At 53.9% G+C, this 27,797-nt stretch overlaps 3 protein-coding genes across 5 annotated transcripts in view; 1 reads left to right on the top strand and 2 right to left on the bottom strand.

Moving 5' to 3' along the window:
- The window catches only part of C25H16orf96 (chromosome 25 C16orf96 homolog), a 59,541-nt gene extending 58,604 nt beyond the window's left edge, over positions 1–937 (bottom strand). Inside the window, exon 1 of the mRNA XM_059881680.1 lies at positions 850–937. The gene's annotated coding sequence lies outside the window, so the exon portion shown is untranslated. The remainder of the gene's footprint in view (positions 1–849) is intronic.
- Positions 867–25,185, top strand: CDIP1 (cell death inducing p53 target 1). Of its 2 annotated transcripts, none has more exons than XM_005224420.4 (6): positions 867–934; positions 21,673–21,755; positions 22,233–22,337; positions 22,442–22,597; positions 22,938–23,211; positions 23,319–25,185. In XM_005224420.4, the coding sequence occupies exons 3-6, from the start codon at positions 22,253–22,255 to the stop codon at positions 23,428–23,430; spliced, it is 627 nt and encodes a 208-aa protein (XP_005224477.1). In that variant the 5' UTR covers positions 867–934; positions 21,673–21,755; positions 22,233–22,252; the 3' UTR covers positions 23,431–25,185.
- A 263-nt stretch (positions 25,186–25,448) lies between these two features.
- HMOX2 (heme oxygenase 2) overlaps positions 25,449–27,797 on the bottom strand; it is a 28,145-nt gene continuing 25,796 nt past the window's right edge. For both annotated transcript variants that reach the window (NM_001035087.2, XM_024984766.2), the window contains 3 exon segments: positions 25,449–26,198; positions 26,280–26,460; positions 27,230–27,721. In NM_001035087.2, coding sequence (NP_001030259.2) covers positions 26,071–26,198; positions 26,280–26,460; positions 27,230–27,721 — 801 coding nt within the window. In that variant the 3' untranslated portion in view covers positions 25,449–26,070.

The raw sequence follows: 27,797 nt of genomic DNA, 5'->3' as shown, positions 1-27,797 counted from the left end.
CCTGGTAGGCTGCAGTCCATGGGGTCGCTAAGAGTCGGGTTATGACTGAGTGACTTCACTTTCACTTTTCACTTTCATGCATTGGAGAAGGAAATGGCAACCCACTCCAGTGTTCTTGCCTGGAGAATCCCAGGGACAGCAGAGCCTGGTGGGCTGCCGTCTATGGGGTCGCACAGAGTCCGACATGACTGAACCGACTTAGCAGCAGCAGCAGCATAACTTCCCTGGTGGTCCAGTGGTTGGGACTCCACGCTTCCAATGCAGGGGCACCAGTTGGATCCCTGGTCAGGGAACTAACATCCCACGCGCCTCACAGGGCCACCAAAAAAAAAAAAAATAATAATAATTAAAAAAATGCCTACTAACACGCTGAACAATAACAAAACACTTAACGGTATGAGAGCTGAAAGGAGAAGACGGAGTGTTGTCGAAGCTCTGCTTCGAATCTCCATATCACGCAACCACCACCGTTCCCACCCGGGTTTGTCCACATAACGCCCATTGCCTACACAATAAATACTTTTGGAATAAAGGAACAAACGTGCCTGGAAAGGCAGGAGGTGCGTTTTGCTCTGGCAGATACGGGAGTAGGGGGGGTAGTGTAGGGGCGGGGACTGGTGCACCGGGAGGTAAACCTCCCGTGATTTTCCAGTCACCTCACCTGACAAAGTCACCTCATCTGACAACCCCTAGGTCCCGTTATGTGCCTCGCCTGGGCCGAAACGCTAGCGCTCGCCTGAGGCCCGCAGGGATAGTCACGTGCGGCCGTGCGGCCACGCCCCCGAGCTGACCTCACGGCCCCGCCCCTCGCCGTGACGCCTCGGGCCTCGGCCCTGCTCCAAAGCCTACCCGCCTCCTTCTGACAGACGCCCGACTGCGAGCTGCGGAGGTGGTCGCTCTTGGTATTGCGGCTGCCGCCGGTGCCGCGGCGACGGTGAGTCGCCCCGACCATTCTAGACGGCTTCCCGTGGAGTCCCTCGGGAGCAGGGCTGGGCGCTCGCGGCCCTCGCAGGGAGAGGGACGACCTCCGGCCGCGAAGCCCCCTCTCCGCCCCCTCCCGCGGCACCCGCGCGGTGCACGCCGGGCACCGTGGTCCCCGCTGGCCCGCATAGCGCGTCTCAAGGGCCTGGAACGGACTACATGTCCCAGAGGCCTTTGGTTGGAAGTAGGGGGGGGGTGCGTTGTGCGTGCAAAGCCCCGCGGAGCTGAGGGTCTTGTCCTCCGAGACAGACAGCCTGGACCAGGGCTATCTCTGCGTTCTTCCGGCCTGGGCCGGCCGGCTTGTCCAGGTAAAGGAACCCCGGGGGCGGCGCAGCGGGCCAGTAGCCTCCTCCCAGGCCAGTAGCCTCCTCCCAGGACGCCGATGCGATCCAGAGCGGCTTTGGGGTTTTGATGTCGTACCGTTGTTAGGCTGGCCGGCCACCCGCGGGGCTGCGGTGACACCTTAGCCAGGCCCGGACGGGCGGCGGGCTTGGTGCACCAGGGGCTGCCGGCCCGACACTGGGGTCCCGCCATCATGCCTCCCACATCCTTGCAGGCAAGCTTGGGGAAGTACCACCCCCAGTTTTCTGCAGGGGCTGTTCCCTCAAGGAGGGGGCTCGAGCGGAGGGTCTCGGTGACAAAGAAGCCTCTGCTGGGCTCCGTGGTGACCTTGGCAGGCCCGCCGGGCCTCGCGCGTCTCTGCCTCCCCCGCCCTCCCCCGCCCGCTTACATCTGTAAATCTCTGTGCCCGCTTTCGGCCACACATGCTGGTGCTAGGGCCGGGGGGTGGAGGCAGTGACCTGGCCTGGCTTTGGGCCCAGCCTCATGCCATTGAAGACCTTGTTGTAGTTGAACTCACAGCATCATGCGAGTCCGGGTTTGGACCCTTGACTCAAGGGTAGGCATGTTTTTGCTTTCTTATAAATATTCCCAGGTATCCTTTCAACAGGTGTCAGGTAAGGAGCAAGGGGCTGTAAGTTTCTCCATTGTGGGCCTAAAGTCCTCTGCGTCAGTCACTGGGGCCCTTGTTCAAAAGGCTGATTAGGGGGACCCACCCCCAGAGGTTCAGATATAGCAGTTATGAGATGTGCCCCAGGACTCTACTTAATAAGTTCCCCAGATAATTCTCGGGCTCCTCTGGGGTTGAGAACCTTTGTCTTAGAGTGAGGAGGGTGGAGGACCTTGAGGATAGTGTCTTCACAAGTTTTGTGTGTTTCCTGTGGGCTGCTGAGCAGGGCAGTGCCTGGCAAGTGTGACCTCGATTCTACTGCTTTGTTCCTTTCCTCAGGGCTGATCTAAGATAAGAGTTGGATGGGGAGAGACCCACCAGCTCTGCCTTGGCAGACGTTTAATACTGAAAAATTCCAAATGTACAGGAAAGTTGAAAAAATTTTACAGTGACTGCCCATAGAACACCATCTAGAAATGTCCAGTATTGTATTATACTTTATCACCATTCTAACCATCCCGCCACATCAGGGTGAATTGAGGTTATCTGTCTGTTTCCCTCCCAGATGGTTAAACATGCATAGCATTCAGTAGTCGTAAAATTCTTCCCTTTGTTTTTTAACTGTCCGAATACTTGGAAGTCTTTCTGTTTCCCATCCCTGAGGACCCGAGGACTCTGGATGGGCCTCTGGAACCAGGACAGGACTTCATATGTGCTCTTGCAAAGATTTGAAAAAAACAGCAGGCAGTTGTGGTTCTAGAATCACCCTAAGGGCGAACGCATAAACTGTGCGAATGCTACTTCAGGAAACAGAACTGTTTTGAAGGGGAGCTAATGGAAGGTGTCCTTATGGCCAGGTTGTCCCTCAGATACAGTTGTTAGGAACTGATGCAGGTGGTCAGCTTGGAAGCCATTCCTGCTTTCTTGCTCTGTTTGAACCTGCTGGTTTGGTGTGTTTCCTAATGCTTGAGGGGCACAGGGCTGCATAGCCCAGTTAAGCTCTGAGTCCCTTGGGCCCAGGTACTTTATTCCACAGCCATAGACACCAACCCTAACCCTCTCTCTTCAGTGATCTGAAGGGGAGAGAAGAGACAGGGCCTGGGAAAATTCATCTCCACTCTCAGAAACACTACTGAAAGGGCACAGACATAGTTTTACTCCTATAGGACACAGGGAGGTGTGCCAGTTAAAGTCATGGCATCGTATTTTGATGTCTCTGCCCTCATGAGGAGGGAGGCAGCTGTGCCAGTGAGCAGCCAGCATGCCATGGGAGCACCGCAAAGGACAGTGGCCCTCAGTGGGGAGGAGAGAGGAAGAGAGCCAGGTTGGCAGTGGTGGCGCGAGGCTTATTTTGCCCCCACAAAGAGACTTGGAAGTGGAGTGCACAGCATGGAAATGGGCCTGTTTCTAGGATCCCACAAAGGCCTGCGGTTTCCTCCTCCCTGCATAGACTGTATCCTCCAAGACACATCTCCCCTGAAGGTGATAGAGGCTGTGGTGCAACTTAGTGCTGCAGAGGGCAGGGGGCACCTGGCCAGGGACCTCTGGTAGGCAGAGCCTCTCTCCCTGGGAGGGCCACCCACGCGAGGAGATGCAGGATCCATCAGCTTCTGAGCCTGTGGGCCTACTCCCTCTCCTTCTCTGGGTCATCTGTCTCCGGTGACAACGCTGGGGTCCTGGGACCAGCACTGCCTGGACTCCATAGCCCACACTAGAGGTCCTTCTGTCACTTCCAAGCTGTGCAACAAAGCATCTGCCTTTCCAGAGATTCATTTTTCCAGAAAATGTGTCTCATCACTTTTTCTGGTGCTCCCGATCTGTGGGTGTTATGAGCTCTCATGTGGTCTGTCCTCTGGGTGGTCCAGACCATCCATTCTTACCCCCAAGGAGGTGTCATGAGGGGCCAGGAAAAGCTGTGAACGTGCTGGGTCCATGTTGTGTCTGTCGACTGAAAACAAAGATGTACAACTTGAGAGTTGTGAGTTAAGTTTTATTTGGGGCAAAATGAGGACTGAAGCCCGGGAGGCAGCATCTCAGATAGCTCTGAGAGACTGCTCCAAAGCAGTGGGGGAAAGTCAATATATACGGTTTTGGTGAAGGGGGAGTTCAACACCATGAAGTACTCAATTTACAAAAGGTTTTTTGTTAGTCATAGGATCTGATGTCACCATGTAAGGATTTAATGCTTCTCTAGATATGAGGAGATGCAAGGATTGAGGTCATAAAGTCTGTTTCAGAAGATAAGCAACTATCTAAAGAGCTGTCCCATCAGATTCCCTGGAGCACAGAATGCCTCACTCCGCCCTGAACTCCCTCAGGGGTTGTTGAAGGTCAGCAGCCGTAACAGCATGGGGTTCAGTCTCAGTAGAGGCAGATGGCAAACGCTTTTGTTGTTCCCTCGTTGGCAGTGCTCTTGGTAAGTGCCAATTTGTAGTTGACATGTCCAGTAAGTTTTGATTCAGTCCAAACTCAAATCTGCTTTGTTGTCTGTGTCTTTCCTTCAAGGAGAAAACAGGCCAGGGAAAGTGGAAGTAGGTAGGGAAGGGTGGAAGAGTTGCCCTGGGTGGGGTTTGAGGAGAATCCCAGCCTGTTACCACTTCAGGAAGAAGTGAGATGGTTGTCACAGTTCAAGTTAACAGTAAGAGCAGCAGCCTTGCTGGCTGGGGAGGCAGCAGGAGGGAGGTTCCGTCTGCAGTGTGTGCTTTGTATGCGCCCTGTGCCCACCTGGTCGAGCCCTCATCCGTGTGTGGTCATCATACTCAGCGCCAGGGCTGCAGACCTAGCTCGATCACCTCTGTGTCCCCTGGCCGAGGACGCAGGCAGAGGACCAAGTGACTTGCCAGGGTTGGCATGTAATGGCAGAGCAGGGTCCCAAACCCAGCAGTCCTGAGACGGCAGGCCTGAAGGGAAATGGGGGCTCCCCTGTGAAGATGGCTCCGTGGACCTGACTGTGACTCAAGAAAAGCATTTCTTTTCTTGTCTGGATATTTGACACACTCATTAGAGAGCCAGTGCGGGCCTTCTCACCGGAGGCTGTGCTCTGGCCCTGTGGGGTGGGTTAGGCTGGTGGGAAGCCTTCCCTCACTGACTTGCTTGTTCAGCACCACTCTGCTAGGGGCCGAGCTGCACCCTCGGGCAATGAGGTACTCTCCAGCGGGGCCCCAAGAGTGAGGGACAGGGGATCCCTCCGCAGGGAGGTACAGGAGAGGCTCAATTTTCTGGAAAGAGGGTTTGGAGGCAGAGGGATGGGTCTTTGGTGGGGGCAGGGTTTGGTTTGTTTGCAAGAGTAAGCTACAGTCAGGGGTGTCTGGAGTGTAGTGTGGTAAAGAGATCTGGAACACACAGCCAAGTCCAGACTTTTCCCTTTGAACCTTGACCTTAAACCTTGACAAGCAGATAAGATCTGAGAGCTCTTTGAACCATGATGTTCACTTGGCTTGCCTACAGATCAGGGTTTAGGGGCAGAGACGGCTCTGGGACACCTCCCAGACATCCATCTTGAGGCCTGGGGTGCTGCTCCCTGAAGCAGGGCCCACGGGCTGCGGGCAGAGCTCACGCCTGGTGTATCACTTTGTCAGCTGATACTTGATGTACTGCCTGGGGCTGTGGAGAGACTGACCCTCGGCACTACCCCAGCCTTCCAGGAGCTGCCGGCCTGCCTGGGGCAGCTGGGCCCTTGACCACAGTTCTTTCCTCTTAGTGATTCTTAGTTCCAGTCCTGGAACCCCAGCCCACTTCTTTGCAGGGCCTACTTAGGGCTCACCCGGTCCTCGAAGACTTCCCAGGGCCCCTACCCACAGACCGACCCTTCTCTCACCCGGAGCACCTGCCATCACAGGTCTCCTTGGGTTTTGCCGAGTATCTTTTGTAAGTTTTTCTCAAGTGTGAGCCTTGCGTTCGTCTGCAGCTCCCTGAGGGCAGGGACCAGGGCAGTGAGTGGCCTCCATGGAGAGGCCTGTGAAGTGTTGGCTGAATTAAAGAGTAAAGAATCTTAAGTCTTTTCAAGCAGGTGGTCACTTGAAAGAAAGAATAAACAAACAAACTTGGGTAGTAATGGCTCTGCCGAATACAGTTGGCTAATCCCAGAAGAAAAGTTATGACCAACCTAGATAGCATATTGAAAAGCATAGACATTACTTTGCCAACAAAGGTCCATCTAGTCAAGGCTATGGTTTTTCCAGTGGTCATGTATGGACGTGAGAGTTGGACTGTGAAGAAAGCTGAGCGCCGAAGAATTGATGCTATGAACTGTGGTGTTGGAGAAGACTCTTGAGAGTCCCTTGGACTGCAGGGAGATCCAACCAGTCCATTCTGAAGGAGATCAGCCCTGGGATTTCTTTGGAAGGAATGATGCTAAAGCTGAAAGTCCAGTACTTTGGCCACCTCATGCGAAGAGTTGACTCATTGGAAAAGACTCTGATGCTGGGAGGGATTGGGGGCAGGAGGAGAAGGGGACGACAGAGGATGAGATGGCTGGATGGCATCACTGACTCAATGGACGTGAGTCTGAGTGAACTCCGGGAGTTGGTGATGGACAGGGAGGCCTGGCATGCTGTGATTCATGGGGTCGCAAAGAGTCGGACACGACTGAGTGACTGAACTGAACTGAACTGAACTGAATCCCAGAACCAGAGGAATTCCGTGTTGTTCACATGACCACTTCTCAGCTCTGGCACTTGGGGCAGGCCTTGGTTTCTAAGCTCAGATCGTCTGTCTACCTGCCCCTCCTGGAGAGCGTGGGGGCCACACTGGGACCCATTTCTCTGTGGTCCCAGTCACACTGGCCAAACAGAACCTGTGTCTACTGGAGGTGGGGGCCAAGCACTGTAGGGTTCAGGACTCAGGGACCCACGTTAGCATCCTAGACAGTGCAGGGACCCCTCCACCTCACTCCCCTTGCATGGGTGTATGGGCACGTTCCAGTCTTCTGGGTGGAACCGCTCTGGTGCTTGGTCTCTCATTCGTGTCTGACTCTTTGCAACCCCGTGGACTGTAGCCCACCAGGCTCATCTGTCCATGGGATTCTTCAGGCAAGTATACTGGGGTGGATTGCCATGCCCTCCTCCAGGGGATCTTCCCAACCCCGGGATCAAACCCAGGTCTCCCACATGGCAGGCAGATTCTTTACTAGCTGAGCTATGAGGGCCAGCCCTGGGGGAGGCTCTCTCCTCAACTCAGTCCTGTCTTTTTGAAGATTCGCCTCAGAAAAGCCCTCCCTTCCCTGCTTATCCTTCCACCGTGGCAGGCCTCACCAGCCGACCTACTAATGTATTTTACCAGTTTCTGTGTTTTATGGCCCCTCCCCCACTAGTTTGTGGACAGCTGTTTCCTCCTCTTCAGGGCTTAGAAAAGAGCCTGATGAGTAGTCCAGGCCTCCCTTTGTGGGCTCTTAGTAATGTCTGAAGACCAGATGTATGTCAGTTGACACCTTGGACTTGGTGATCCCTAGAGACACTTCCGGCCTGAAAGGTGACCTCTAGATGCATGAATACACACATGGCTAAAAATAAGGCAACCCCAGATATAACATGAGTTCCCACTTCCTCAAAGAGGAGATCCAAAATAATTCTGTTCCAAACGGCTTGGGTCAACTCTTCAGGTCAGATGTCCATTTAGAGTGACAGGAGTGTAGTTAAGCTTCCTTGTACTATTTCATGGAGTGTAATTTCAAATTCTGGTTATATTTGCTCCCCACTCACATTTCCCAGAGTGCTTTTCCCACTCTCCCCTTCACCTCTGCGGACATCGTGTCCTTGTCCTGGACACCAGCCCCTGGGGATCGTCAATGCCGGGCGTGTGGGCGCCCCTTGCTGCATGTAGGGACGTTTCCTCCGGAGAGTGTGCCCCTGGACTGCTGTGTGCCAGCCTGTACACAGCTTCTTACCGCATGCCCTTTCAAAGGCTGTTTACCGTTGGAACGGTGAGGTCCCACCCCGGGAATAATTACTAGTCTGCTGGCTTTGGGCTTTTTTCTTTTCACTGACTCCATCCAGGTGACCTCTAGAAGCGTGCCATGCTGGACTGACCGAGGCAGACGTTCTCCTCCCGGCGGTGTCTAGTGTGAGAAGTGAGACTGTCTGCAACACAGGGACTTGCGTGACACAGAGACACTCCCGAGGGGTGCATATAGGACCTTAGAGCTCATGAGGGCAGAAAGGCAAAGCCTTCTCTCGGGAGTATAGAGATCCACTCCTCCCTGACGGAATGGGGGGACCTGGGCAAGGCCTGGCGGCAGGCCGACTCCTCACTTAGGCTGGTGAGGCCAGCAGGCATCTGTGTCCAAAATAGGTCTTACAGCCGGGAGACCTTGTAGTGGCCATGTGGCTGGGCTGCACTTCAGGGCCTAGAACCTTTTTCCTGGATTGGGCTGGTGTGTCTTGATCTGAGATAACCAATTAAAATAGAGTCAACTGCAAGGCTGTCCATTTTGCGTCAACTCACCGTGGTGGTATAGTGGGGCACAGAGCTGCCTTCCATTTCGTGTCAGCTCAACAAAGGCAGAGGCAAGGACTTCGTCTTTTCAGGGTTCCACTCTGATTGCCTAAGCGTTGGTTCTTCAGACTCATCGCATTTCTAAAATTAGTCCGCCTTCTGGTTACCGAGCCCTGCCTATCCAGCAGGTGTGGCTGTCCTGTTTATTCAGTCGTGGTTGCAGCTGCATCTGTTTTTGGCCCTGGCTCCTTGTTCCCTCCTGTCTGTACTTCTTCCTCTGTGCCAGCGGTAGAAGCAGAAACTGAGCTCCTGAGCCTGGTCCTGCCGGGGTGGGGGGTAGGGGGCTCAGGGGCAGGAGGAGCTCTCTCCAGCTTGTGTCTTGGGCAAGCCCCGTCTCAGTTTGCTCATGCATCTGTCTTTTGGGATTTTCTCACCCACCCCCTCTCCCAGGTGACCTCCTGCTGGCTCTCCAGGAGGGGTATCCAAGGCTGGAACTACCTGTAGCCCTCCAGGCTCCTCTGACTGTTGGGATTCTGCAGTCAGGAATACTGAGTGGGTTGCCATGCCCTCCTCCAGGGGATCTTCCCCACCCAGGATCAAATGCACATCTCTTACGTCTGCTGCGTTGGCAGGCGGGTGCTTGGCCTCACTGTGTACCATGTGGGATCTTAGTTCCCCGACCATGGATTGAACTCGTGTCACCTACATTGGGAGCGCAGTCTTAACCCCTGGGCCACCAGGGAAGTCCCTTGGCAGGCGGATTCTTTACCACCAGTGCCACCTGGAACTACCCTGGGTGGTCTTCGTGTCCCAGCTTCATGGTCTGGATCCCCCCGGTTTTACTAGAGCACTGGGAACGGGCTTGGCACGGAACTGAGCGGTGTTACCAAATTCCTACAAAACTGAAGTAGAGACTCCAGCGCATGAGTGGGGCACAGCCCATCCGTGCGTGTGCCTCGAGGACAGGTGCCTTGAGATGGACTGAATGTGGGAGAAGGTACAGGCAGTGGGGTTGTCCTCCGGAAAAGCTATGTGCACCCGCCTGATCTGCTGTGGCCCAGGTGCCCGTACCTCTGTCCCGGGGGCTCAGACTGGTTTGCCTCAGCTCCAGCCAGCTTCCGCGTGACGGACACCGTGTGCTCGTTATTGTCGTCATCGTGACGGTTCCTAGAAGTCTTACAGCTTTTTTAGCCCAGATGATTCTTGGAGTCCTGTCGGCTGTTTGATTTTCCTTCTGATGAAGAGCAACCAGCATATTCTCTTTTCTGTTTCATTGTATACTTCCTTTCCCACGCTCTGCTGAGGCTCCATAAATACAGCTGTTTGTATGTATGCAAATCATTGTTTGTGTTTGTGGAACACAGTGCTGCCTGCTCTTCTCATCACGACCTCACTGACACAACCCTGTGGGTCTGGGGCGGCTGCTGCCATTTCACAGATGGGAAGACAGACTCTGAAGTATCGGGTGGCCAGACACCTGGGCACTAGCAGGCGAGGCGTCTGCACTTTCAGGTTGACCTGTGCCATCAGGGCTCCAGCCTCCCCGGGGAAGGGCCCAGGCTGTGGTATTTGGGGCCATTGGCTTAGGCTGATGTATCAGCTCCATGGAGCTGTGATATTCATCCCAGAGGAGTGTGTGGGGCTGGTGAGAGGAGAGCAGCCAGATGGGAAAACCACATCTGCTTTCTGGTCCTTTCTGTGTCTTTAGCCTGTTTTGAAGTGTTTAGAATTCCCAAGGCATCAGATACACCCATGTTCAAGTATAAAGATGAAGAAATGGTTCGCAGCCACCAGTGATGCTGTCTGGGCTCCTGCCTCTATCAGGAAGGACAGTGGAAAAGGGGCAGAGTTCAGGATTTCCAGTCCCACCAGTGCTGAACTTGGTGGCCCGGGGCCTGCTCAGTAAGGCAGTGTGGGCTAGAGGAAGCCAAGGCCTCTGGAAGTCGCGGGAGCTTTTTAGGGAGGGGCCTCTTGTTTACAAAGCCTCAGGCCCAGGGAGCACTGTTTATTGTTAATAGTACTTGTTTTCCTTCCTTGTTAAAATAATCAGCTGGAAATGTACCAATCAGAATCAGTAGATTCTGGCTGCTGTGGGTTGAGAATTGCTGTAAACCAGCTTCACTGTTTGCCTTCCTTACTGAGGTTGGGTCTGGCTGCATTTACTCAGAAACCCAAAATAACTGGTGAAAACAAGTGAGCTTGTTTCTCACTGCAGGGTAGGGGAGGTGGTCAGTGCCGGGAGGGTGTCTCCATGGTCATCCGGGGCCCGGGCGCCTTCAGCTGCCCTCAGAACGGCTTCCATTCCCGAGGTCGTCTCGTGGTCAGCGTGTCTACGGGGCTGTAGCCTTCAGCCTCCTGGCGGCGGGCAGGAGGAGGGCCCGAGGACATGGGGTCCATCTCCAGGTGAGGCAGCTCCCTTTCAGCACCTTCCAAGAATGTCTGTCGCCTGTGTGACTCAGTGGCCAGAACCGAGTCACATGGGCACCTGTTGTTAGACAGGCTGAGAGCATCTTCACACAGGTACTGCTGCCCTGGTCCTCCAGGGGCTCCCAGGTCTGAGCGCAGCAGGGCAGCCCCGGGCCCTGTGCCTCTGAGGCCGCCCTGAGACTCGATGGCTCCAGGCTGCTGTCTGGCCGCCCATCCCGGGCACAGCCTCCTTCCTGAGGCCTGTGACTCTGTCCTGCCACTGTCCCTGCCCTCCCCCTCAGCCTGCATTGACCCCACCTCCTCCCCCTGCCCGGCTCGCTTGGAGAGATGTCCCCTGACCCCCGGAACAGGTCTGGTCCGCCTGTACTTTCACGGCATACTTTCTTATCCACCACTGGTCTCGCTGTGTCCTTGGGGTTGGGGTTTGGGGTGTGTCTTTGACTCTGGTCTCCCCAACTCAGTTGTGAGCTTCTGGAAGGCAGGACCAAGCCTCTCACTCCCTGCCACCACCCAGCCTGTGCCCAGCACGAAGTAGGTGCTACACAGCAGTCAGCACCAACAGACCTCTGGTTATTCCCAAAAGAAGGACCATCCGTTCCAGGGGCTTCTGTTAAGTGGCCATCACACAGACTGTCCTCCAGCCCGCCCCTGGGGACTTGCGAGAACAGGAGGGTTACGTGGCGCTGCCCAGGGAGCCAGTGGCCATCCCTGGTAAGCAGCCCTCAGGCAGAGGGATGCCTCCAAGAGGGTGGGGGGTGTGGACGGTGGGTGTCAGGCCTCCAGGAAGGTCTGCATGCTCAAAGGGCCTGAGTGCTTCCGTCCTCTGGTGGACCCTGGGACCCCCCACCCTTCACAGAGCAGTGGGCGCCTCCTTGGTTCAGCAGACAGGAGCTGAAGACAAGGCGAAAGGCTGCCTTTCTGTTTTCCCGGCAAAGCCCCAAGCCCTTCTGGCCAGCTGCCTAGAACCTGCCTCCTGGGGACAGAGGAGCCCCCTGGGGCCAGCTGGCATCATGGTGCTGTGGCTGCGGGAGCTGAGGGGTGAGCTCCTGGAGCAGCAGGCAGGCCGGCCCAGCTCTGGGAAACTCGGCCCTGCAGCTGCTGCCTCCAGGGCCCCAGGTGGATGCCAGGGTCCAGGCCCAGTACCCTTCCCTGGGCACTGCAGCCGTGGAGTGCCAGGGCAAATGCTGGGAAAGAGAGCTGACCCTTCAGGAGGACTGCTGGGCTGTCTTCCTTTCCAGAAGGTGTCTCAGGGGCCCCCAGGTCGGCCTCCACTTGCAGGGCCTCAGTGACCTTTGCAGGCCGGGCTCTCAGGCTGGACTGGGTCACCGGTCCCCGAGATCCTGGGGGACCAGAGGCTGCTGTGGCAGAGGCGGCAGTGCCTGTGTTGTTTTCCTTCCTGTTGGATGTTGTTCATAATAATCAACCCCGATAACCGGGGCCATTTATTCAGTGTTCTCGTGAGCGAGGCCGCAAGCTACTGCTCTGGGCAGTTCGAACACGCTCTTTATTATAAAACTTGCTCCAGCCCTGAGTGGTAGATGTGATTACAGATGAGGAAACAGGCTTAGTGAGGTCACACAGTTGCAGAGTGGGAGAGCTGGGTCTGAACTAGTCTGGCGCGTGTGGCCGCAGGCACATCCCTGGAGTGACAGCAGCCCGCTTGGAGGCCCCCTGGGACAGTGCCCTCTCGGTCCCTCTGGCTGTGGAGCCCTGACCTGCTCTGCCTGCAGGTACCTACCCCCTTACCAGCTTGGGGCTCCTCTCGTCCAGCAGCTCTTGAAGAGTGACTTGCAGTCGCCTGGAGGCTTCCTGAGATCTTCCAGGGGCTGAAGGTCAGAACTGTGTTTATAAGGACACTCGGAGGTTATTAGTTATTCTGCCTGTTTCCATCATGTTGGCATTCGAAGGGGTGGTGCAGCAGCCGTGGGACTTAGCTCAAGGTGTGGTACCCGCTGCACCAGTGATTGTTGTGGCTTTGTTCCTGCAGGCTTCACTGAAGAAAAAGCAGTAAAAATGACTGAGTGTATTAGCTGGACCCTTGGGTGCACGTTGTTAATGTTTTGTGTGGTGAAATGAGAGGAGGCGCGTGCAGCATGCTGGGTCCCTCAGGAAGCACGGTGCAGCTGTTGGAGCTGTGAGCCCAGCTACTCAGCTGGTGTTTTCATGGAGCTCCACGTTTACTTAAAATAACAGCTGACACACAGACTATAGTTATTCGGACTTGGGGATTCAGCCGACAAAGTGAGCCTTCAAGGAAAATAACTGACCTTTTGTTTTTGTATTTGTTGCCAGTGATAAAATTTGAGCTTTCAAGTGAAAATGTTAAAATCTTGGAAAACTTTTTGCTGCTGTGAGCTTGACAACATCCCAGTAGTAAAGACTTTTCTGATGGGATTGGTGGTGATACTAACAATGTGATTTTTTTTTTTTTTGAGAGGGGCATATCACATAATGAGATGCCTTGACATTGCCAGATCTACATAATAATCAGGCTCATAAATGTGGGCCAGAATTTTCCAAATGACCCAGGCATGCTGTTATAAAACCAGCCGTGTGTAAAAGAGCCATTCCAAATACCAGGTAGCCCGGTGATTTTTTTCAGTGTAACAGGGAAAATTTTGTTGTGAAAGATTCGTATTCCATATTTAACTGTCAAGTTTGGGTGTGGTGTTGAAGAATGTCCACAATAAGCTGAAAAGACTATTCAGTCCCTCTCTCCCTTCCAGCTGCTTACTGTAGGAGGCTGGCTTTTCTCATACTTCATCCAAAACATCACAACAGATTGGATGGAGAAGCAGATACAGGCATCCAGCTGTCCTCTCTTAAGCCAGACTTTTTTATTTTATAGAAGTATAGTTAATTTATAACACTGTGTCAGTTTCTGCTGTACAGCAGTGATTCAGTTACACATACATATTCATTATTTTTCATATTCTTCCCTGGTTCATCACAGGCTACTGAGTACAGTTCCTGTGCAGTCCAGTAGGCCCTCGTTGTTTATCCTTCTGTAGCATCTGCATCTGCTGATCCCGAACTCTCAGTCCTCCCTGCCCCTCCCCCCGCCCCACTGGGCACCCACAAGTCTGTTCTGTCTGTAAGTCTGCTTGTGTTTCACAGGTAAGTTCCTTTGTGTCATGTTTTAGATTCCCGGGTGGCTCAGCATGTAAAGAATCCACCTGCAGTGCGGGGGACCTGGGTTCGATCCCTGGGTTGGGAAGATCCCCTGGAGAAGAGAAAGGCAACCCACTCCAGTATTCTGGCCTGGAGAACTCCATGGACTGCATAGCCCATAGGGTCACAAAGAGTCGGACATGACTGAGCGAGTTTCACTTAGATTCCACATATAAGTGATACCATATGATGTTTATCTTTCTCACTTCCTTCATTTAGGGTGATCATCTCAGTCTGTCCATGTTGCTGCAAATTGCATCACTTCATTCTTTTTTTATGGCTGAGTAGTATTCCACTGTGCATATGCACCACATCTTGTCCATCCGTCTGTCGATGGACATTTAGGCTTTTTCCACGTCTTGACTGTTGTGAATAATGCTGCTGTGAACGTGGGGGAGCATGTATCTTTTTGAATTAGAGTTTTGTCCAGATATATGCCTAGGAGTTGGATTGCTGGATCATTTAGCAACTTTATTTTTCACTTTTTGAGGAGCCTGCATACTGTTCCGCAGTGGCTGCTCCAATCTACATTCCCACTAGCAGTGTAGGAGGGTTCCCTTTTCTTCACATCCTCTCCAGTATTTGTTATTTGTAGACTTTTTAATGATGTTAAGCCAGACTTGTAAAGGGTTTGTGGAAATGTAAAACGATGCTAGTCTTCTTATTAAATCTTGTTTTGGAAAGTAGTTACTTAAAATTTTTGTTAACATGCTATGAGTTAATTTTTTTAATGAACAAATACTTTTAACAGTTCCTTATTTTTGGTTTCTAGTAGCTAAGTATTGATAGGTATAACCTACAAAAACAAAGTCATTTTGGTGTCCTTAATAATTGAGGGTTAAGGGGTCCTGAGACCAAAAACCTTGAGGACGGCTGCTGTAGCCGACCCTGGCGGAGCTGATGTCAGAACATCCTCCGTCTGGCCGCTGCCATCCTCCTGCTTGTCTCTGTCTCGCCCCACGCCCTTCCTCGTCCTCCAGGAACCTGCGTGTGTGTGCTGATGGGGCTCAGCCCCACGCTGCCCTCCCAGCCTTCCTCCAGAAGACGCTGTTGGTGTTCCCTCAGCAGGTCCTGTGTGGGGTGGGGACCCCGGAGGCAGGGTAGGCACCCTCCCCATACACAGGGTGCGTGTCCTGACGGCTCAGACTACCAAATGGAGTTTCTACCAGGGGATGGAGCCAGGGAGGAGCACATCCTGCTGGCTCGGGCCCAGGCCCTCCCGGCTTCCTCTGGGAGACCCCGGGCTGCCTCTGGCTGCTGCCAGTTGGCCGGGCCCTGGCCCTGGCTCAACAGCCGCGTGCTCTGCAGTGAACCAGGAGGAGCTGGGAGCAGAGCAGGATGCCAGGGCTGCCTCCCGGGGCCAGAAGTCTTGTACTTTTAACTCCACGCAGGGGCGTGGGGAGACCGGGCTCTGCAGAAAGTGCCTGGCCCTGTGTCCCACCCCAGAGGCCCCCAGCACCTGCTGTTCTGGGGAAGGCGAGATGAGACTGTAGCAGGAAATGGGTCCAAAGACAGGCAGACATGGAGATGGGCTTCACCCCACTGTGTGTGTGCGTGTGCTTAGTCGTGTCCAGCTCTTTTGGACCGCATGTGCTGTAGCCTGCCAAGCTCTTCTGTCTGTGGTATTTCCCAGACAAGAATACTGGAGCAGGCTACCATATCCTTCTCCAGGGGATCTTCTTGACTCATGGGTAAACCTGAGTCCCCAGCATCACAGGCAGATTCTTTACTCGCTGAGCCACTGGGGAATCTCACTTTAGGGTGACTGAAATATTCTGTGCTAGGCTGTGTTGGTCATAGGTACAGAGGGGCCTGCCTCCCAGGCTCCGCTATGGCTTCGAAAGGCAGCTGCAGGGTGGATGTGGAGGGGAGAGGAGACAGGAGCGGCAGGGCCTGGGGGGAACCGGTGCCCCGTGGCAGCGCCTGCCCCAGGTTCGGTGTTGGGCGACTCCGGGGGCGGTGTCTTCCCTCTTACTGATGCAGGAGACCAACAAAACCAAGTGTCATCTTAACATTACAAATCAGTGATTAACGGTACTCAAAGTGTGCGCTGTAAGTCAGCATCATCCTTCACAGAAGGTATAAAATGTCTATATTTTTTGACCTAATAATCTCACTTCTGGTGTGTTTAGGCCAAGGAAATAATCCAAGAAAGGGAAAGAGCGTTAGTCAAAGGTGTTGCATTGTTTCATGACAGTAACAAGGAGCCTTCTAAATGATTTAATAGGGATTGGTCAAGTAAACAGGGATGGGCCCCTTTTTGGAAATACTAAACTCTATGATCATGGAGTCTTAGAGGATAGAGGAAATATATGTGACACAGTGTTAAAAGGATTTAACTTTGTCACAGCAGAAACTATATAAAAACCTGGCTGCCTGTGCAGACTGGCAGGGACATGCCGAGACTGGCTGCATTAGGATGATAAGCTTGGGCAGTTGTGTTTTCCTTCAGTTTAATAAGTTTATTGACGTATAATAATCTGCATACCATATGATTTCCCCATTTAAAGTGTGCAATTCAGGGACTTCCCTGGCGGTCCAGTGGTTAAAACTCTGTGTTCCAAGTACAAGGGGGAACAGGTTCAATCCCTGGTCAGAGAATTAAGATCATGCCTCAGCTGAGAAATTTTAAAGTGTGCAATTCAGTGGTTTTTAGTTTAGTCACAGAATCATGCAACCATCATTCCAGTTTTACAACATCTACAGCGTCCCAAAAGGAATTCTATACTGGCCATAGGCCAACCCCCCAAACCCCTGGAAACCACTAATCTGGTTTCCGCCTCTGTGGATTATCTGGATTTACCTCATATACGGAATCATACAATACATGGTCCTTTGTGTCTGGCTTCTGTTACTGAGCATCACGTTTTCAAGGGTCATCTAGGTTATAGCTGTGTCCATACTTAATCCCTTTTCATGGCTGAATAATATTCCACTGTATAGATACGGCCAGTCTGTTTATCCACTCATCAGGTGATGGACACTTGAGTTGTTTACACTTTTTGGCTATTATGAGTAATTCTGCTATGAACATTCTTGCACAGGTTTTTGTGTGGACATGAGTTTTCAGTTCCTTGGGGTATATACCTAGGAGCGGAACTGCTGGGTAATTCTTGAAGAACTGCCAGACTATTTTCCAGAGCAGCTACACCAGCAGTGGGGCGGGGAGAGGTTCCAGCTTCTCTGCGTGATACTCACTGTTGCCCTGTTCATCTTAGCCGTTCCAGTAGGTAGGAAAAGGTACCTTGTAGTTTTGATTTGCAGTCACCTGTTGACTCAGAATGTTCAGGTTCTTTTCATGTGCTTGTTGAGCATTTGTTTATCTTTGGAGAAATGTCTGTTCCCATCCTTTGGCCCATTTAAAAAAACTGAGTCATCTTTTCTGTTAATGAGTTAGAAAAGTTCTTTATGTATTCTAAATGGTGCAGATCCCTAAGATATTTGATTTGAAAGAATTTTCCTACATTGTGTGGGCTGTCTTCCCACTTTCTTGATAGTGTCCTTAGAAGTACAAGTCTTATATTTTGATGAAATTGATTTTATCTTTTTTCACTCTTGTTGCTTGGACTCAGTCCTTCTGGCCCTGCCACTGGTTTGTTACATTTAATATTTAAACTGACTGACTCCAGGCTCGTCCTTCAGGAGGATTGTTCAGTTCAGTTCAGTTTAGTCGCTCAGTCGTGTCCGAATCTGCAACCCCATGAATCACAGCACACCAGGCCTCCTTGGCCATCACCATCTCCCAGAGTTCACTCAAACTCAAATCCATCGAGTTGGTGATGCCATCCAGCCATCTCATCCTCTGTCGTCCCCTTCTCCTCCTGCTCCCAATCCCTCCCAGCATCAGAGTCTTTTCCAGTGAGTCAACTCTTCGCATGAGGTGGCCAAAGTACTGGAGTTTCAGCTTTAGCATCAGTCCTTCCAAAGAAATCCCAGGGCTGATCTCCTTCAGAATGGACTGGTTGGATCTCTTGCAGTCCAAGGGACTCACAAGAGTATTCTCCAATACCACAGTTCATAGCATCAGTTCTTCGGCGCTCAGCCTTCTTCACAGTCCAAGTCTCACATCCATACGTGACCACAGGAAAAACCATAGCCTTGACTAGACGGACCTTTATTGGCAAAGTAATGTCTATGCTTTTGAATATGCTATCTAGGTTGGTCATAACCTTCCTTCCAAGGAGTAAGCGTCTTTTGATTTCATGGCTGCAGTCACCATCTGCAGTGATTTTGGAGCCCCAAAAAATAAAGTCTAACACTGTTTCCCCATCTATTTCCCATGAAGTGATGGGACTGGATGCCATGATCTTCGTTTTCTGAATGTTGAGCTTTAAGCCAACTTTTTCACTCTCCACTTTCACTTTCATCAAGAGGCTTTTTAGTTCCTCTTCACTTCCTGCCATAAGGGTGGTGTCATCTGCATATCTGAGGTTATTGATATTTCTCCCAGCAGTCTTGATTCCAGCTTGTGCTTCTTCCAGCCCAGCAATTCTCATGATGTACTCTGCATATAAGTTAAATAAACAGGGTGACAATATACAGCCTTGATGTACTCCTTTTCCTATTTGGAACCAGTCTGTTGTTCCATGTCCAGTTCTAACTGTTGCTTCCTGACCTGCATATAGGTTTCTCAAGAGGCAGGTCAGGTGGTCTGGTATTCCCATCTCTTTCAGAATTTTCCACAGTTTATTATGATCCACACAGTCAAAGACTTTGGCATAGTCAATAATGCAGAAATAGGTGTTTTTCTGGAACTCTATTGCTTTTTTGATGATCCAGAGAATGTTGGAAATTTGATTTCTGGTTCCACTGCCTTTTCTAAAACCAGCTTGAACATCTGGAAGTTCACGGTTCACATACTGTTGAAGCCTGGCTTGGAGAATTTTGAGCATTACTTTACTAGCGTGTGAGATGAGTGCAATTGTGTGGTAGTTTGAGCATTCTTTGGCATTGCCTTTCTTTGGGATTGAAATGAAAACTGACCTTTTCCAGTCCTGTGGCCACTGCTGAGTTTTCCAAATGTGCTGGCGTATTGAGTGCAGCACTTTCACAGCATCATTTTTTAGGCTTTGAAATAGCTCAACTGGAATTCCATCACCTCCACTAGCTTTGTTCGTAGTGACGCTTTCTAAGGCCCACTTGACTTCAAATTCCAGAATGTCTGGCTCTAGGTGAGTGATACACCATCGTGATTATCTTGGTCGTGAAGATCTTTTTTGTACAGTTCTGTGTATTCTTACCAGCTCTTCTTAATATCTTCTGCTTCTGTTAGGTCCATACCATTTCTGTCCTTTATCGAGCCCATCTTTGCATGAAATGTTCCCTTGGTATCTCTAATTTTCTTGAAGAGATCTCTAGTCTTTCCCATTCTGTTGTTTTCCTCTATTTCTTTGCAAATAGATCGCTGAGGAAGGCTTTCTTATCTCTTCTTGGTATTCTTTGGAACTCTGCATTCAGATGCTTGTATCTTTCCTTTTCTCCTCTGCTTTTCGCTTCTCTTCTTTTCACAGCTATTTGTAAGGCCTCCTCAGAGGCCTTTTTTGCATTTCTTTTCCATGGGGATGGTCTTGATCCCTGTCTCCTGTATAATGTCACGAACCTCCGTCCATAGTTCATCAGGCACTCTATCAGATCTAGTCCCTTAAATCTATTTCTCACTTCCACTGTATAATCATAAGGGATTTGATATAGGTCATACCTGAATGATCTAGTGGTTTTCCCTACTTTCTTCAATTTAAGTCTGAATTTGGCAATAAGGAGCTCATGAGCTGAGCCACAGTCAGCTCCCAGTCTTGTTTTTGCTGACTGTATAGAGCTTCTTCATCTTTGGCTGCAAAGAATATAATCAGTCGGATTTCGGTGTTGACCATCTGCTGATGTCCATGTGTAGAGTCTTCTCTTGTGTTGTTGGAAGACGGTGTTTGCTATGACCAGTGCATTTTCTTGGCAAAACTCTATTAGTCTTTGCTCTGCTTCATTCCGTATTCCAAGGCCAAATTTGCCTGTTACTCCAGGTGTTTCTTGACTTCCTACTTTTGCATTCCAGTCCCCTATAATGAAAAGGACATCTTTTTTGGGTGTTAGTTCTAGAAGGTCTTGTAGGTCTTCATAGAACTGTTCAGCTTCTTCAGGTTATTGGTTGGGGCATAGACTTGGATTACTGTGATATTGAATGGTTTGCCTTGGAAACGAACAGAGATCATGCTGTCGTTTTGAGACTGCATCCAAGTACTCCATTTCGGACTCTTTTGTTGACCATGATGGCTACTCCATTTCTTCTAAGTGATTCCTGCCCACAGTAGTAGATATAATGGTCATCTGAGTGAAATTCACCCACTTCAGTCCATTTTAGTTCACTGATTCCTAGAATGTCGACGTTCACTCTTGCCATCTCCTGTTTGACCACTTCCAATTTGCCTTGATTCATGGATCTGACATTCCAGGTTCCTATGCAATATTGCTCTTTACAGCATCGGACCTTGCTTCTATCACCAGTCACATCCACAACTGGGTATTGTTTTTACTCTGGCTCCATCCCTTCATTTTTTCTGGAGTTATTTCTCCACTGATCTCCAGTAGCGTATTGGGCACCTACCAACCTGGGGAGTTCCTCTTTCAGTATCCTATCATTTTGCCTTTTCATACTGTTCATGGGGTTCTCAAGGCAAGAATACTGAAGTGGTTTGCCATTCCCTTCTCCAGTGGACCACATTCTGTCAGACCTCTCCACCATGACCCGCCCATCTTGGGTTGCCCCACAGGCATGGCTTAGTTTCATTGAGTTAGACAAGGCTGTGGTCCTAGTGTGATTAGATTGCCTAGTTTTCTGTGATTATGGTTTCAGTGTGTCTGTCCTCTGATGCCCTCTTGCAACATCTACCATCTTACTTGGGTTTCTCTTACCTTGGACGTGGGCTATCTTCACGGCTGCTCCAGCAAGCGCAGCCACTGCTCCTTAGCTTGGACGAGGGGTATCTCCTCACCGCCGCCCCTCCTGACCTTGAACGTGGAGTAGCTCCTCTAGGCCCTCCTGCGCCCGCACAGCCACCGCTCCTTGGACGTGGAGTTGCTACTCTCAGCCGCCGCCCCAGGCCTCGGGCCGGGGGTAGCTCCTCCCGGCCGCTGCCCCTGACCTCAGACGTGGGGTAGCTCCTTTCGGCCGTTCCTGCGCTGTCACAGCCTAGCACTCTTGGCCGCCGCCCCTCCGGCATGGGGTCTTCCCGGCTTCTGTCCTGGCCTCGGACATAGGGTAGCTCCTCTTGGCCACGCTTGTGCGCCATCGCAGCCGCCCGCGCTACAGGATTGTTGGGGACCCCCTATTCCTGTAGCTCTTTTTCCTAGTTCACATTATTTCAGTTAAAAACAAATAATTCTCACTTTAAAATGCTACTAATTTAGGGGCTTTCATGCTGTTGAAGAGAGTTGAAGGAAGTGTCTTACTAAAGGAGACAGAATGCAACTCTGTGGGGAGATGCCCTCAGTTTTGATTGATTCCCGCAGGGCATGTGGACGTGTGGGGGCTGCTCTGGGCTGGTGGGGAGAGGATGGAGGACCGGCCGTGGTCCTGGGGGACAGCAGCTGTGGGGAGGGGAGGGGGAGCTTGGGTGTGGGTAGGGACACAGGATGGCACCGTGGCTGCGTGGGGCCAGGTGCCCAGGGCCAGCTTTGCCCTGGTGCTGAGGGCACTGCCTGTGGGTCTCCCCCTAAAATAGCTCCCAGAACTCTGCGTGTTCGCCCAGGCCAGCGGTGGAAGGAGCCTCACCTGCCTGTCTCTTCTGAGTACCTGAGATCAGAGGTAAAGCATCTCCCGACCCTCCACGGGCAGGCCCTGGTGCGAAGGTCAGCCTGGTGCCCCCTCAGGGGGAGGGGTGGAGAGGACCCAGTCGGACTGCCCTTGAGACACCCTAGATGAGGTTCCCGAGCTGCTGGGTTCCACCCCCTTCACCAGGCCACCCCCCTGCCCTTGGCTCCCACACAGAAGTGTGGGTGACCCCTGAGGCTGGAGTTCCTGGAGGTTGCAGGATGGTGGCTCTGGGTTGGGTTACCTTGGCAGTGGTGGGGCATCTCCAGGGCCTGGGGGCAGCCGAGGCTGTGCTCCCAAAGGTTTGGCCCTGGCCCATACCAAGCGATGACACCTGTGTGGGGAGACAAGCGAAGGTGACCTGAGGCCAAGAGCAAGGGACGCCCATGGGAGGAGCCACGGAAGGCCCTGTGGGGGTGGGGGGGGCGGGGTTAGCTGGGAGCACAGCCTGCACCCTGGTTTCACCTCCAGGCCCAGGAGAAGCAGCGAAGATGTCAAATGATCCGCCCCCTCCTTATCCTGGGGGTCCCACAGCCCCGCTTCTGGAGGAGAAAAGTGGCGCTCCGCCCACGCCAGGTAGGGTCCCATGCCCTTCACAGCTGCTGGGAGCTGCACCTGGAGCCGCGCCCCTCCAACAACTAAGCCTCTGCGCTTCCTCCCCCGCCCCCCGCCCCATCCAGGCCGCACTTCCCCAGCTGTGATGCAGCCCCCACCGGGCATGTCGCTGCCCCCTGCAGACATTGGCCCCCCACCCTATGAGCCGCCTGGTCACCCGATGCCCCAGCCCGGCTTCATCCCCCCACACGTGAACGCAGACGGCACCTACATGCCTTCAGGTAAGACGGAAAGGAACCAGCCCAGCCCAGCACCCCGCGTAGGCAGCTGGGCCAGCCTCTGCTGCCAGCCGGCAGTCTGTGTGGGTGTTTAACATAAGGGCAGAGGGCCGACCGTGCAGGTGGACAGCAGACACGGGAAGGTGCCCAAGAGCACGGTACAGGGAGCTTCTGTGTGCTCTGGGACAGAGACCAGGAAAGGCTGGGAGAAGGACAATGGTTGCCTGGGCCCCAAGCCTGTGTCCTGGGGTGCTGGAGGCTCGGGGATTTATGTTCACCTTTCCCGTGGGGCCAGCGCCCCAGCCCGCCAGTGACCCGCCTTTGCTCCGTCTTCTGTTTCCAGGTTTCTACCCTCCTCCGGGTCCCCATCCACCCATGGGCTACTACCCACCGGGGCCCTACCCGCCAGGGCCCTACGCTGGCCCTGGGGGCCACACGGCCACGGTCCTGGTCCCCTCAGGGGCTGCCACCACCGTGACCGTGCTGCAGGGAGAGATCTTCGAGGGTGCGCCCGTGCAGACCGTGTGCCCTCACTGCCAGCAGGCCATCACCACCAAGATCTCCTATGAGATTGGCCTGATGAACTTCGTGCTGGGCTTCTTCTGCTGCTTCATGGGGTAGGTGGTGCAGGCACCCGCGGGGTGGCGCCATGCCCACGTCTGCTGCCCTGCAGGGGCCGGACTCTCGGCCCCTGATCTTCAGGCCCCCGTCTCTCCTGATGCAGGTGTGACCTGGGCTGCTGCCTGATCCCCTGCCTCATCAACGACTTCAAGGATGTGACACACACGTGCCCCAGCTGCAAGGCCTACATCTACACGTACAAGCGCCTGTGCTGACGGGCTGGGCCTGGACTCCCCGCTGTCCGTCTGGCCCCCCATGCTTCGCCCCCCGCACTCAGTGGCTCACCTCCCTGCTCCCACTGGGGGTTGGAAGCCGTTCCACTAGTCCGTCCCCTGGCAGTCTTGTCCTCTTCGCCTTGCCCTTCCCTGAGCATCTGACTCTGGTGGCAAAAATTCTGTTGGATTTCAGGCCAAGGGCCAGTGAGTGGTGGGGGATGGCGCTGAGCTTGCGTGCTGCTGCCGTGCTAGGCATTTGTGATCAAGAAGACAAGAGGGAGTGGTCTCCTCATGTGGTCCTCCCTGCTGGGGTCTCTTCTCCATTTCTGTACCAGGTACAGGTTTGGTCCAGAGTCTCCCTGGGACCAAAAGTAGCCAGAGCCGTGGCTGGTTCCCCAGACCGGGGCCTGCAGTGGGGCCGAGCCCATAGCCACTGTCATTTCTGATCTGTTGGGCTGAGAATGGCGGATGGACCCAGGCAGGCCTGAGTTTGTGGATGCTAGAGGCAGGCACGATGGTCAGAAGCAATGACTCTGGCCCTCAGAACTCAGGAATTCTTAACTGTGCCCAGGAATTACCTGGGGTAAATGGAGGTCAGCACACCTGCAGGCTACGGAGTGAGGGACTGGACCCTAGCTTGCCAAGAAGCGATTCTCCATGGCCCCTGCCCAGCTCCCTTTCAGCCACACCCCGTGAATCCCAGCCTTTGCTGGGGCCAGAAGGAATGCCCAGGAGCCAGGCCATCTGGCTATACCGTGCCCTTGCAGGGTGTGGGCACAGCCTCTGCCTGGAGTGTCCCAGGTGGGACCAGAGATGACAGAGCGGGGATTCCTTGCAGGCACTCTGGGCTGTGTGGTGCACTCTCCACGGGCCCTCCTCCCGGTGCCCACAGGGCCCTGCAGCCTGGCTGGTTCGCCGTCACTGCTCTTGCTCCATCAGCAGGCGCTGCAGCAGGAGCAGCCGTGGCGCTGGACTGGGACAGGCTTGGGACAAGGAAGGAGCAGCCACAAGTGGCAGAGGTGTCCCGGTGGCCACCAGCCCTGCCCTGGGCCTGAGCACACACTGTTTCCTGAAGGGTTTGTCTGTGAACTTGCTCCCATGGACCGCTGTATCCTGCCGCCCCCTCCTGGTCTTGCACAGTCACTGCATGGCCTCCTGTCACTGTGAACCGTGGCCAGTCTCAGTTGATAGTTCCTTATTAAATTGGCCCTTTCACTCCCCCACCCGAGGCCTCTGCTCTCTTGCCTGGCTTCCTTCTTTTGTGAGGGAAAGAGGGTGGGGGGCCTGCAGGTAGTTGGAAGGCAGGGGGTCAAGACCTCAGGGTCTCAGTGCTTCTGCTGAACCCACTACCCAGGGACAATGCTGGTGTCTCAGTCCCTGGTTAAACCCACCAGAGCCCAGCCATGACTGCGCCGTCAGGCTTCCTTACTGATAATGTCACCTGTCTCCACACCATGCGCTTGCCCATGGGGTCTGCAACCTAGAGACCCTTGCCAGCCAGAACTCGGGGTCATCAACCCTGGGGGGAGGTGCCCTCGCTGCCTTGAGCAGGACAGAGCCACCGGGGATGAGGCGTCAGGTCTGCAGGCTGCTGGGGCAGGCAGGCAGCTGGGCCCCCACCCCTCATCTGACTTGTGAAGGTGGGTGGGCTTGGTCAGTTCCTGGAAAGTGTCCCCACCACTTAATTCTTTTTTGGGTAACACTTTCCCAGATTCTCAATATATAGAACAGGTAATAAACTCCTATTAAAATAAATATTTAAGTTCATTTCTATTTTAGACAATTGTTATATAATACAAGTATATGCTCTTTTATCTTAGGTATTAAAAAAAAAGGAAAACTAAAGCACTCTTGAGAACTAGAAAACCGAGGGACCACATGGATGTCCACGTCCCTGAGAGGCGGCTCACTGACTGCCCTGAGAGGCTGGTGCTGGGTAGGGACTGGCAGTGTTGGGAGAGCGAGGGGCTGCCGGGCACCGACAGGGATGGCGTCACACCAGAAAGGAGGGAGGCGACTAGCAGAATCCACTTTATTGAGTGCAGAAGCATTTTCACAGGTCAGAGGAGACAGCCCACGGCCAAACTGACCCCAACTCGGGTGTCTGCTTGACAGGCGTGAGGACTGGCTGCCCAGGACGGAGCTCCAGGACCTCTGAGGCGAGGCGAAAGCCCAACTTCTGGCTGCTAACCCCAGGAGAAGTCCAGAAAAAGAGCAGCCCATCTGGGGAGGCCCCCACCCTCCCACAGCTCTGGGGCCTGAACTTGCTGGCGATCTACTCCCAGCACAGGAAAGACACCCACCTAGGTGCAGACACAACAAGGAAAAGGGGAGCGAGCCAGCCTTGGGTCAGAGGTGCGGGGGCCCTGGCAGCAGCGCTGGTCCCAGAGGCCTAGGCCAGCCTGCGGACTGCTCCTGCTGCCAGGGCCGGGGGGCTCGGGGGGCGGGCCTGCACCCAGCTCAGCGTTTGGCCCGCAGGCAGGATGCTGACAAGCAAAGGCTTCAGTCTCTGGCTTTTATTGGTTGCTTGTTTTCTCAAGGCCAGCATTAGGAAAGTCACCTGAGGTGGCAGTTTGGTCGTGGGTGGAGGCAGGGCGGGCCGGTGGACAGGAGGCAGCGCAGTGTGGAACGGTGGGTCCTTCACATGGAGTACCAAGCCAGGAGGCCGGCGGCCAGGGCCACGCTGGCGGCCAGCAGGAACTGGAGGCCGGGCCTTCGCAGCACAGCCAGGGCTGCTCCAAAGGGGCAGCTGCTGCCTTCCAGGGCACCTGCGCAGCAGCACCGAGGGGACATGCCGTGAGTGGGGGCCAACACACCTGCCCCGGGCGCGCAGGACACGTGAGGCCTACCTTTGTCTAGCTGAGCAGCGTAGTAGGGGCACTTCCGCAAGTCTCCTTTCCCGTCGTGCACGGGAAGCCCGTCCTGCGTGGGCAGTCTGCCGTGCGCAGGAAGCCCGTCGTGCGCAGGGAGCCCGTCCTCCAGGGTTTCTTTGGCCAGCAAGGAGCCAGCCTGGTCCAGTTCATTGAACACCTGCAGGTGCAAAGGATCAACAGCCATCACCAGCCTGTGTCCCCAGACGGGCCGAGCAGGCAGGGACGGGAGTGTACGGGGTGGACACCTCCCCCGAGGGGGAGCTCTGGGAGGTGTGGCTGCACCTGTGCTGCCCAGGCTGAGAGCCCACGGGCGGACACCCCCAGGGGGCAGACAGGAGAAAGGAGAAAGCACTGCCCCCCATGCCGTGGGATCCCCAGCACGTTCTTGCTGGGTATTTCTAGCAAGAAACAGGAAGGTGGGAGGAGGCAGCCCTGGCAGGGCTGGCTGGTCCTGAGGGGCCCTCAGGCCTATGCTCAGGCCGGCACTTCCCTGGAGCGGAGGGCAGGGCCTGGGCTCTGGACACAGAACCGGCCTGCCAGACTTGGGCCTGTCTAACAGCTACTTGTAAACGGAATCATTCTCTTTGGTTCTCTCTCTGAACTTACCAAGCAGGACTTTTCACAGCAACCCTTGCTAAAAAGGGGGAACTCCACATTCCTTCAGACCAGAAGCCTGGGGTGAGAGGGAGGGAGATAGCTCCCACCTTCCCGACCCTTCAACATGCTGGGGTGTCACCTTCCCAAAGCACCACACACAGGCTGTTGATCACACAGGGTGGAAGCCTGACTGGGGTTGTGCCTGCTGGCCTGTCTAGTTGCTAGACTTGCGCTCAGGCAGCCTATCTGTCTGAGGGCACTGATGCCCCTCAAGCGGCTCTGGGGCAGCCCTGCCGGCAGACGCCCTTCCCGCCTGGCCCTGGCAGTACCTGCATGTTGAACTCAAAGGCCTTGTTGGCCTCCTCCACGATCTTCTCTTTGGTCTCTAGGTTCAGGTCGAGGGCGTTCATCCTGGCCCGGTACAACTGCTTAAACTGCTGTGCGTTGTCCACATTCTCAAACAGGTAGAACTGGGTCCCTTCCCCCGTACTGGGGAGTTTCAGGGCCCGCTGGGCCACCTTCTTCAGCACCTGGCCCCCCGAGAGGTCCCCCATGTAGCGGGTGTAGGCGTGGGCCACCAGCAGCTCTGGTTCGTTCTGCCCCACCTCGTGGATCCGCTCCACGTACTTCCGGGTGGCCTCGGAGCACTGCGCCTGCTCCTCCCAGTGCTCGCCGTAGAGATACTCCATGTCCCTGATCAGCGCCTTCTTCCGGTGTAGCTCCGTGGGGAAGTACAAGGGGGCAAAGGCTGGGTGGTCCTTGTTCCGGTCGATCTCCTCCTCCAAGGCGGAGTAGGTGAAGTACAGCGCGGTGGTGGCCAGCTGCCAAGGGCGATGGGGAGACCATGGGAGAGGGCCAGGGCCTGGGCCAGCAACTCCCAAGCCCACTGCCCACACT

The sequence above is a fragment of the Bos taurus genome, chromosome 25, assembly GCF_002263795.3.
Source record: "Bos taurus isolate L1 Dominette 01449 registration number 42190680 breed Hereford chromosome 25, ARS-UCD2.0, whole genome shotgun sequence".
In the NCBI taxonomy this organism is placed as follows: domain Eukaryota; kingdom Metazoa; phylum Chordata; class Mammalia; order Artiodactyla; family Bovidae; genus Bos; species Bos taurus.
Note: the sequence above shows the minus strand (reverse complement) of the source record. Positions and strands in the feature narration are given on the sequence as shown.

Coding starts and splice junctions, on each gene's coding strand:
- CDIP1 (XM_005224420.4), top strand. CDS start 22,253: ATGTCAAATGATCCGCCCCCTCCTTATCCTGGGGGTCCCACAGCCCCG. Junction 22,338..22,441: donor TGGCGCTCCGCCCACGCCAG/GTAGGGTCCCAT, acceptor CGCCCCATCCAG/GCCGCACTTCCCCAGCTGTG. Junction 23,212..23,318: donor TTCTTCTGCTGCTTCATGGG/GTAGGTGGTGCA, acceptor CTCCTGATGCAG/GTGTGACCTGGGCTGCTGCC.